This window comes from Halyomorpha halys, unplaced genomic scaffold (assembly GCF_000696795.3).
Source record: "Halyomorpha halys isolate HHAL.00 unplaced genomic scaffold, Hhal_1.1 Scaffold1176.1, whole genome shotgun sequence".
Classification (NCBI taxonomy): Eukaryota; Metazoa; Arthropoda; class Insecta; order Hemiptera; family Pentatomidae; genus Halyomorpha; species Halyomorpha halys.
Window position 1 is genome coordinate 202,108 of NW_027111348.1, and position 11,994 is coordinate 214,101.

Here is an 11,994-nt window from a genome sequence, read left to right on the forward strand (position 1 = left end):
ATATCTGATCAGTAAGCAGCCACCGCCAAAATGTCAATACTGCAACAGTGTACTTACGATCAGTCGCATATTTGAGAAATGTCATTTTTATTCTGCGAACTTGAGTAGATTGAGAGTAGGACCGAGTGTATCGGATGTTCTGAATGATGACCAGAAGAACGTGGAAATGGTCTTAGTTTTCTTTAAAAGGAATGGACATTTGAATAAGATTTAAACCAGAAAATCTGTTATACGTAATAAAAAATACCAAAAGAAGTAATTATTTAAATTTTTTTTCGAAATTATTTAAAGAGAAAAATAAAGTGAAATAGAATTATAAATATAAATGAAACAGAATTATAAAGCACGAAACATGGGCGTTCATGACCTCACGGTTTTACGCCCTAAAGCCCCAGACAACAACAACTACTTTTACTTACCTATATATGGAATATATAATATTACTTTCACAGACCTATACATGGAATACATAGTACTATTTTCAATTACCTATATATGGAATATATAATACTACTTTCACTTACCGATATATGGAATATATAATATTACTTTCACATACCTATAGATGGAATACATCTATTTTCACTTATCTATATATGGAATATATAGTACTCAGAGACTATTAAACGCAAACAGCTCTTTTAGGACTCATATTTTAATAATTTTACCCTACTTTAAATGGTGTTCTATTAGGCTTTATAGAGTTGTGGGTAGTTTCAAAGGTATGGAACTCGAAAAGAAAAATTAATTACTTTTAACGTTTTGTCATTTTAACAGTAATTTTTATCTCCCCTAACTATACTTGGCAAACTCTTGACTAGTGATTATACGCAGTTTTCATTGAAATAAAATATCGGGTGAAATGATTGATTTTTTCCCTTCTTGGTCTCTTGTTCTGCTAGGAGTGGTGCCCCTACGCTGTGAAGGATATGAATTATATAGTTATTTGATTGTAATCCTCTTAACGCTTAGTTAAGGCTAGGAACCGATTACCTCTCTGTTTTATATCATTCATGTTTACATTGTGTTTTTAGATAAGCTCTGTTTAAACAAGTCCTCATCCGAATGTTAAAATTTGTTAACAGTTCTCAATTTCATTTAAAAATAAGTTGCACCTTTTCTGTAGATTTTTTTTTCACCCGCCAACCAATAATTGTAAAGATAGAATTTTATATTTTGGGCAGAAGTAAACAAATTAAGTAGGAAAAAAAATCTTAAGAATTTTTTGCAAATCATGATTTTATTTAAACATCGCAGAACTGTCTGAACCCTAATCTATTATCTCTCTTCAAGTTGATTAGATAATGAAGAACAGTTGTACGAATTTTTAATATTTATTTTTCCACCATATTCTGAGATAAAGATAGCATTTCAAAGGGTTTAAGAAAGAATTCAGTTTCTATGTACTTATGAAGTTGATTGATATTCGTTTGACGTTTCAATGATTAAGATTTATCATGTCGAAGATATGTGAAACAGTGGTTGTGTACATTACGCGCAACTCAATATCGTGTTTTGCTATCGTGACAATTTTAATAAACTGATATCTTAGATAAAGAGTAGTGAGAGAGTAGGTAGATTCCCCAGTTTGAAGATGCCTTGAGTATCAACATCTTCCACAGTGGTACCATCCACAATTTTATAAATGGGATAATGACACGTTACAAACTCGGTAAATAACATATATTACTATAGTAACTTTTTATACTAATATTTAACTTTATGATGGCATAATAAAAACATGCCTTATTTGTATTAAGTATAGTCTAAATATTTAATAGTTTAAAATATTTGAATCACAAAGTATTAAACTGTTTAATATATTAGCCCATTACCAAAATTACATGTAGTTATAGAACCAATGCTCTCTGTACCTTATAATCTACATTATATAATGAAAACATGTTTACTCATTTTTTTTTTAAATTTCTATAGTATCTAATTCCTTAACGTTTTAATTATCATTAACTACACTCCAAATTCACATTAACATTTATTATATTACATATAATCTTTTTAAATTCTTGAGACTGGTTTTGATGATAAGATAGTTGATAGTGCAACTTCATCTAAAATTAAAAGTTTTAAAAATTAATGAAATTGTGTCATAATAGGGTGATTTGTCTGTTATTAATAGTCTGGGCAGAATAGCATACAATAAGTTTTTAAATAATTAGATGTGAACTGTAAATTAATATTTAAGATTGTCCTTGAGGTTGGCCGAAACGTTGGACTGTTGGTGAAATAATAAAGAGTGTTTAGACTTAACATAGATACCAATTGATTTATTTAACAAAAAATTTGTTATATTTTTTAATTTTTAGAACTGTAAGAATATTTGCTTAGTATTTATCTTTTAAGATAACACCTAACAAAGTGTGTTACTTACAATATAATTAAATTATTAATAATTCTGCTTTGGTTGTTTTCCCATATTTGAATGGAAAAATTGTGTGAGATAACGACAATAATCAGAAAAAAAGTAATACAGATAAATTTTGAAAGAGGGACAAAAGGCTGCCCTTGAACTACTAATTATAAATCTTATCAGATTAAGTTGTGATGCATTATTAAAATTTGTATGTTTCAGTTATTTTAAAAAGATAGAAGAAATGACATTTTTAACAGTTTCTTGAGAAGTGAAAAGAGGGTACTAAAATATTGTTTATGGTTTGAATTTTATCTTTCTGGCATAACAAACATTAAAATTAAATATTACGACTTGGACAGTACCATGTTTATAAAGTTTATATTGTTTTGAATTTTTTAAAAAAATAAAGTGGGTCATTCTCCAATTCAGATGCGAGTTGGTTATTACACTGTTTTAAAAATTAAAATTAAAGTGAATAGATTCGTTTTTCTTTTTCTTTTTTTTTTTTTATTGCCTTCTGTGAATGCTACTTAATAATATTCTGAAGCAGGTACACTCTTGATTTCATACTTTTTTTGGTACAAGTTTTTAAAAAAAGTCTTATTCTAGAGAGTAATGTACAATTGTGGAGTGATAAAATAAAATAGAACGTCTGAATACTCTATTACTTTTAACAAAAAATTTTCATTTAGTAGTGATCATTGTTCACTTTTTAAAGTAATAAAATATTTTCAGCATAAATCATAGTTTGAAACTCTAACAAAAACTTGTCTTTCTTAAGATACATGAAACATTCTCTCTTTTTTTTTTCACATCTATTATGAAAAAGGAATCCAATAATATACAATGTCATAAACAAATATTGTTTTGAACACGTTATATAAACAAACATTATATGTTTAATCAGGGCGTAAAGGAACTAATAGAAGCATTTAATACTATATTTTTATATAGGTGAACTGACTTAATAGTGAAAGATACTCCCCCATGACTTCAAGAAAAAAATAAAATGAAAAATACTGAACTGGCAATTAGTGACTCCATACAATGTTCTTTCAAATCAATTTGAATGGGAAATGAAAATACTATTCTTCCCATTTTTATGAAAAATTTAGGACAAGGAAGAAGTTTAGGAATGTTTTCTTTATTAATTTCACAAATTTTAGTGTCCTGAACTACTAATTGAGAATCCCACACATCCTAAGAGTGAATAATAAACAAAAATTAAATAAACAAAAATTAAATATTTGTCACTCCCTATCTCCATAAGAATTTGTATTTATGCAAGGGAGTGATTGTCCAAGTAATCAAAAATTTGTCATCTTGGTGCTCAAGAGAAACTTCATAATAAATAGAAAAACTAAGATGTGAATATACGTAAAGAGATTCTGAAATTCAAAAAACTATGTAAATATACAAAATGATCGTATAATATAAATAATAATGAAAGTTATATAATATAAAATTGTAATATGTAATATACAAAATATTATTATTATACTTATTAGTACTGACATTGTTGAGCACTAGGAAGTGAGTATTATTGAAGAGGTCAAGATGGATACTAACGAGACTCCGCTTGTTTCTAGTGTGATGATTACCTTTCAGCATGAAATTTTCTTATGTGTTTTAGTGGTGTTTCATATAAGGGCTAGGGAGTTTTTGAAAACTATGTTATATAAGTAAAAAGTATTATAGTGATTGATGTGTTCCATTAAAAATTTAAATTTCATACCAATACATGAAAGAATGCTTAAATGATGGCTTTCATTTTTTTTTTAAGTTTTATAGAAAAAGAAGTTGGTATTATTGACTTGTGAAGTCTCAGTTTCAGCTTTGTAACAGGACTAGGGAATGACAAAAGAAGAATTTTGAATTTCATTAGTGGATAACAATTAATGATTATAATATCAAAGTAAGAAGGTAATGTTGGCCTTGAGGATGATAGTAACAAATAAAAATAAAATCACTCATATTCAGATTGTCAGTCATTCATAAAAAGCTTTGTTACTAAAATAGCACCAAAATTGGGGAGCGACCTAATTGTGTCATAAAACTTATTGGATTAAATAACAAAAAAAAATTAGAAGTTTTAAAAATTAAATAAAATTTTGTCAAAATAGGGTGATTTGACTGTTATAAATGAACTGGGAAGAATAACCCAGTAATGGTAAAAAAGTAATACAGATAAATTTTGAAAGAGGGACAAAAGGAATTTGAATAAAAGTATACTGATTGAATTTCTTAAAAGTTTGTAACTCGCTTAACAATTGCTAGTGGAAATTCTGATCTATACTTCTGCGTAAAGCAAAAAATACTAAAATAAAAAGGTTCAATTGGTACAAAATGGACATAGTGTGCACTACCAAACCCCAACTCAAACAACTCAGAACCCCCAAGTTAGTAAATACTTATATAGTTAATATATTTTTATTTCAGATAGATGGGGGTACGAGCAGTTCAATGACGGAACATCGCAATCATTGGATACAGGAGAGTACAAAGTGAAATGTACCGGCTTTCAATTCAGCCCATGGAGGTATTACACTTTACACGTTCTTTCTATCATCATGTTTGGTGTACCGTACCTCATCCTAAGCTGGTACCCCCAATACATGGCAAAACTCGGATACAAGAGGTGTCAGTTACAGGTTGCTGATGCTGTGATAGTTAAAGTATGTATTTTGTAAAAAATATTAAACTCAATTCAATAGTAAATTTGGACAATTAATGGTTTAGTTTTGATATTTAACAAATTTTCAGAATAAAAAAGGTCTAATAAAATTTTGTAAAGTCTTCAAAGAACCTGTTGTATATTTTGACTACCAACTTCATCGTTACATATGGAATGAAGAAAAACATGCATTTGTGTTGCTCTTAGGGGTTTCTGGCACGTTGATTGAATTGATTGAAACATCAGATGGAATACCAAATGAATTAAGAAACTTCAGGTAAGATATATATAAATTTTGATTTAGTTTTAAAAAATTTCTTTAATATTATTAGTCTGATTGATTCATATTCTCATAATAAGATCTTTAATGTTTTTAATAGCACAAATATTAAATATATATATAATCAATGTATGAGGAGTTGAAAACCAGAAGGGACTATACCACATTTTTGTGAAAATTGAGTTTGAAATGTCAAAACATTGTATTTTATATGTTAATTTTTTTTTAGCTTTATTTTAAATTTATTGTGCTTAGCTAACAACTTGAATTAAAGTTATTGTCTCTCCTGGTAGGTGGTGTTTATGTAAGCGATTAATGGTAACAGCATTGAACCTTCGGGTTACCTAAGCCTTTATTATAATTTTATATTAATAATTTAGATTCAAATGATTGGAAGAGTTATAAATTTATTAAAGAAAGTGTAGAGAAAAAAATGTTCCATGTTTAAATTTCCTTTCTTATAATCAATGGGCTATTTGGTGATATTGTTGGCTATTTTTTTTCTTTTTCATTAGTGCATTAAAATTTGGATATATAAATGGGCATAATTAAAAATTACTATTTTAAAGACAAAAAATAAGGGAACAGCACTAATGAAAAAGAGAAAAGTAAAGATAAAAAAAAAAAAGGACTTATATTCAGTTTGGAGTATATAAAAAATTGTTTAAATTAAGATGACACCTGTCTACAAATAAATAGTAAGGTAAGGAAAAAATAATAATAAATAGGAAATTGGGCTTAATCACAAAACATTTTAGATTTGTAAATGCTTATAGTTGACTAACGTGGATATATATAGTAAAATACTAAATTATTTACTTGTAAAAGTTTGTTTAAAATGCAAAATAAAATTTTTTATACAAAAAAAAAGTGTTGGTTGTAAATATTTTTATTTTTGAAATTGATAATGGGCAAAAGAGCCCAGGACGTTGTTGGCATGACACAATCAATAAAAAGGGTACAAATTCATGAAAAAAATAGTTTTTAAACAAATCAAAATAAGTAAAAAAATGTAAACATAGAAGGATTTTTCACCTCATCTTATTAAATTATTATTAGTGTGTAAATAAATACTCTTTTTAATTTAATTATTGTGATCCTTTTATGTATAATTTTATATAGTGACAGCTATAGAATATATTATATTGTGTGTACATTGCATGTTGCAAATGATCCAGATTGTTCTTATTTTTCATTTTCTTTTAATTATTATTATGTAAAACTATTCCTATTGTGATAATTATTTTTTAATTTCAGACTTAATATTTATGGAAGAAACCAAATCAATCTTCACCTTAAATCAACTTTTAAAATCTTAGTACACGAAATACTAAACCCATTTTATGTTTTTGAAATATTGAGTGTGATATTGTGGATGTTCGATGAGTACTATCAGTATGCAATATGTGTTGTGATTCTATCGGGAATATCAATTATTACATCTTTATATCAAACCAGAAAGGTAATAATATATATGTATTTATATAAACTGTTTTAATAAACATTACTATATTAATAATAAAGTTCACAAACTAATAATAACATCCAGAGGTTCAATACTATTAATCATTTTCTTATTTCTCCCTTCATTGAACTTGAATCAACAAGATCATATGGTCGGGTCTGAGGTAAAAGTAATCAAGTGACATGGTATATACCTCTATAGGGAGGTACACATTAGTATTTCAATCAGAAATATTTGCGATAAAGCATTACGCCAGTACTGGAGTACTGTACTCCTATAGGAATAGAGGAAGGGCTGTGTGGTAAAAGAATTACAATCTACATAGATACCCAGACAGCAATAGGGGCACTCAATAACCCTGTTACACGATTCAGAGTTGTTGAAGACTGTTATGCTGTACTCAACAAACTCTCATGTGTTAATTAAGTCAGTATTAAATGGGTGCTGGGTCACTGTGGCATTCCCGGCAATGAACTTGCTGTCAGACTAGCAAGGAATGGCTCTGAAACCATTTCTATGGCCCTGGAGCCCATGTGTGGCATAAGCCTAAGGCATTATTGGATCAACAAAAGATAGTTACAATTTAATTTCTAGATGAACCCTGTAGGGGCCGAAGCAATGAACTGATCTTTACATGATAATTTATATTGTTTTGTCTAGTTATATTGATTTAATATATCTGCAGCCATATTTACTGAGTGCACCACTTGTATTCATGGTTGTGTATCTGTAGATCTGAACTTTTTTTTTGGGGGGGGGGGCAAAGAGTTTATACAAATTTATTTAGTATATTCACATGGCTTGGTTGCAAAAGTCACATTTTCCATTTCAGCAAATTTTACAGTTTACATGAAAATTCCCTAATTTCAATAAAACAAGGTTTTTAAACAGTTTTTTTTTTTTTTTTATAATATACTGTTTTTTTAAAATGTAATGTCATAATATTAATAATTACTTTTATTTTTTTAAAAAATACAAATGCAATATCAGACAAAAAAGTATTACACCAAAGAAAAACATTATAGATTTACTAAGAGTAACAAAATTTATATCAAATAAAGCTAGATTCAGTTTTTTTGATGGGTTTGTTTGTAGATAACTAATTTAACCAAATGTTATAATTAAATATTAGTTCATAAAAAGCCCAATAAAAAATATTTACAAAATTTATAAACAGCTTTAGATCCATTATTCCAACAAACTTAGACAGTTACTCTGAAATAATTCTTGTATTACGGTACATTTTACAATAATGTATTCATTCATATTATGTTTATTATAAATTTCAGCAAAATCGAATGGTGAAGAATATGGTGGAGACAAAAAATAAGAATTATGTAACAGTTTATGATGAAGTTGGAGGTGAGTTGAAAATTAAAATATTTTATATTTATTTCAGAATTATCCATAATATTAGGTTGTATAACAAAATATAAAGAACCAATGGGAAAAAAAATCATTTACTTATTTTTGTGCAGCATACACACTACACTGTACACTTAACAAAAAAAAGTGGTCTCCTTATAATGCTTATTTTTTATTCTAATCATCTGAAAATTAATATTTTTATGTCTTCTAGAATGTATAACAGAAAGAAAAATTGAGAATATAATTTAAACAAAGAAACTTTGCTTCTTTTTATATTTCTAGGAGTAATTCCTTTTTCATTATTTATTATGATATAGATTTTACCTAAACCTTATTCAGGGTTTTGAATAAATTTATTTATTGAGCGAGTATTTTCATATTCTCTCATAATGGGGAATGATTTTTAATTTGGTAACAGTTTTGATAAAGTTTGGTTTGTCTTGGGTGTTCAATGGAGTATCTGGATAATATTTTCTAGGTACCGAAAAAAAAAAAAAAATGTTGACCATTTATTTTGCCTCATTATATATTTTTATAAATTATTGCTTTAAAAAAAAAAAAAAAAAAATGAAAATTTGGATAAAAAAGTAAAAATCTTCAATGGAAAAAGACAAAATTTTCGTTAGTTTACAGTTACAAAAAAGCTCTAAAACTCTGGTTCCTTAGATAAAATATACTTTCAATAACGGATATTATTTTCTTTTCCTTAAATGACTGCCTTGAGCTTTTTAGGCACATAATATTTCTAAAAAAAAAAAAAATAAACCTTATCAGATTTAATTCCATTTCTTGGTCATGGTGTTCTCAGCTCTTTTAAGAAATAAGGAGAATCATTTCTTCTCCTTACATAACTGCCAATTTCAGCCCAAAGCTGTTTTATCACATTTTGGTGGCACTGAGCAAATTTTAAATTTCAATGTCATGGAGGCATTGCTAAACTATTCAATGGCATCTTATTATCATGTATCTAATGAGATATAAATATGATTCCATATTGATTTTTATAAAATTATATTGTAAGAAAAGTTTTTAGTTTCAAAATTCCAAAAAAATAAAAAAGTGATGATTCAAGAATACTGTTTATTAACTCTACCTTATTTAAAAATTATTAAATGATTCTTACAGTTTCAAAGTCATTTAATAGTTTTTTTAAATATATTACCAATTAGTATAGATAATATATTTTCAGGATATGTGAAAAATTAGGTTTGGAAAACACTAATAAATTATAAAATTAACAATAAAAAAAGAAGTTCTGAAAAGTTTTTCAAAATAATAATATGGTTTGCTACTGTGTAGGAAGTGATGTTATTGATTCATCTGACTTAGTACCTGGTGATCTCATCGAAATTCCAACTGAAGGCTGTATTATGACTTGCGATGCACTTTTGCTTACTGGAACATGCATCGTAAATGAATGTGTGCTAACGGGTATGTTTGTTATTTATATATTAGTTGTGTAAATTTTAATAAATTAAATTTAAAATATAGAGAATTTTTTAAAAAATTGATATCTTCTTATTGTGAATTTTGATGCAGGAGAGAGTACTCCAGTAACTAAAGTTCCAGCTAATTATGTTCATGAAGAATATGATCCGATTTCACTCCATGCCAGACATACTTTATATTGTGGAACACATGTTATTCAAACAAGGTATCAATCAACTTTATTATTCATTTTAAAATATTTTTTGGCTTTTTAAAGTTTAAAAAGGTAGATGGGCAATTTTGTAAAGAGATCAGGCCTACAGAATTAGGAGCTGAAAGTTTGTTCCTGGAATGAGGTGTACGAATTGGTACCATTAATTTTTTACACTCAACACTTTGTATTGATTTGAACCTTGCAATAACAAACTCAATCTTTGTCAACTCCTTATTTCGTTTTTTCCCTTGAATGAAAAATCAATATTTTAACTTGATAATGCACATTTCTGTTACAATATTTTTTAAATATTAATTTGAATTTGAATATATTTTTAAGATTTCATAAGATTAAAATTATAAGGTAAGAACAAGATTTTAATCCCGTATTCGCTATCAATAACAGAAATGGGTCAGGGGTATGGTCAGCAAAAATTACACAAATAAACAAAAACTTATTTATTTGTACTGACGTTTCAACTTGAATTTCAGACTTTCCTTAGAGCTAAAAATCAAAACAAAAAAGTCATGACAACTATCACTCAGAGAAACATAAAAATAAAGGAAAATAATAAACAAACAAATTTGAGAAAATACATAACAATGAATTAAGTAGAAAGTAGTTGATAAATAACAATAGAAGTAGATAGTTGTTGATTGATAACAATAGAAGATTAAATATAATATTATAGAAGTAAGAATTATACAAAATAAATTATGAAAACTTAAAAAACAGAAAGTGTTGAAGAAATAATGTAATAAACATAATGAAAGGTGCGGAAGAAAAATTCATCTTCTATTGTTATCAATCAACTACTCTTCTCTGAGTGATGGTTGTTATATTTCTTTATTGTATAACCCTGATGTCGGCACAAATAAATAATTTTTTGTTTATTTGTGTAATTTTTGCTGACCGTACCCACGATCATCTTCTTCTCATATTAATGTATGGTCAACTATAAACCTCAGAAATAATTATTTTGGATAATAAAATTATGATCAAAATTGTACAAAGAGGAAAAATAAAAAACAAGCACTGAATTAAATGTAGTATAGCTAATGTAATAATATTACTTTTTACAGATATTACCACCATGATAAGGTCACAGCTCTAGTCGTAAGAACTGGTAGTATGACTGCTAAGGGTCAGCTTGTTAGGTCGATATTATTTCCAAAAGAATTTGGGTTTGATTTTTATCGGGATGCCATAAGATTTATCTTCATCATGTTTGGCGTTGCACTCTTTGGCACACTATATTCAGCTTATTTATTTCTAGAACGTGGCGTAAGTTTTATTTATTCTTAATTTTTTTTTCTGAAATGACCATTTTCACTTTATTATTTTAATGTAATTCCAACAGGCTGGATTAGAGAATATTTTACTACGGAGCCTGGATATTGTTACTATTGTTGTTCCACCTACATTACCCGCTGCAATGACTGTTGGAACCATTTATGCTCAGCGTAGACTTAAAAAGAAAGGTATTTTTTGCACCTCACCTCCCAGGATAAATGTAGCTGGAAAAGTAAAACTAGTTTGCTTTGATAAGGTTTGTGATTGTTTTTATAATTCTGAGATCAATTATCAAAAGTTTTCTGTCTTTTACTTTGCATTACTAAATTGAAATTAATTATAAAATATTAATCAATACTTTGTCCACATAAATAAAGTAATTTATATATTGAATTTGGGCAGTGTATTTGTATTGTATTTTTAATAATTTCAGTTAAAGTAAAGAAACTTTAGTCTTTAAATTGCATTATTTTACAGACAGGTACTTTGACTGAAGAAGGGCTTAGTGTTTGGGGAGTCCTCATGTCAAATGGAAAAGGCCTTGAAGATTTGGTTGAAAATCCTGCAACTCTCCATATAATGACACCATTCTTACATGCTATGGCCTGTTGCCATTCACTAACGAAAATAAATGGTGTACTTTGTGGAGATCCACTTGATCTCAGTATGTTTGAATCAACAGGATGGGTGAGTTATGAAATGCTTTATTTATTTATTTTTTATTGAAAAGATTATATACAAAATTCGTTCTTTTTTTATTTATTTTGAAAATTTGTTAGAACTAAATGAAATTTGATACATATGATTTGTATTAATGTCTTAGGCTACTATGCTCTCTAAGAAAAGTTTAGGCTGAAAACTGAAATTATTGTCTTTTTATTAATTTACTAGATTCAATATA

The 11,994-nt window shown here is 27.4% G+C and overlaps 1 protein-coding gene across 3 annotated transcripts in view; it reads left to right on the forward strand.

Moving 5' to 3' along the window:
- The window catches only part of LOC106688682 (polyamine-transporting ATPase 13A3), a 58,397-nt gene that overhangs the window by 37,838 nt on the left and 8,565 nt on the right, over window positions 1-11,994 (forward strand). For 2 of the 3 annotated variants that reach the window (XM_067049353.1, XM_067049352.1), the window contains exons 2-10: window positions 4,811-5,046; window positions 5,135-5,322; window positions 6,583-6,787; window positions 8,080-8,152; window positions 9,458-9,589; window positions 9,698-9,812; window positions 10,883-11,084; window positions 11,161-11,349; window positions 11,571-11,780. In XM_067049353.1, coding sequence (XP_066905454.1) covers window positions 4,811-5,046; window positions 5,135-5,322; window positions 6,583-6,787; window positions 8,080-8,152; window positions 9,458-9,589; window positions 9,698-9,812; window positions 10,883-11,084; window positions 11,161-11,349; window positions 11,571-11,780 — 1,550 coding nt within the window. Of the gene's footprint in view, window positions 1-1,425; window positions 1,673-4,810; window positions 5,047-5,134; window positions 5,323-6,582; window positions 6,788-8,079; window positions 8,153-9,457; window positions 9,590-9,697; window positions 9,813-10,882; window positions 11,085-11,160; window positions 11,350-11,570; window positions 11,781-11,994 lie in introns of those variants that run through there. The other variant, XM_014433260.3, reaches the window with a different exon arrangement.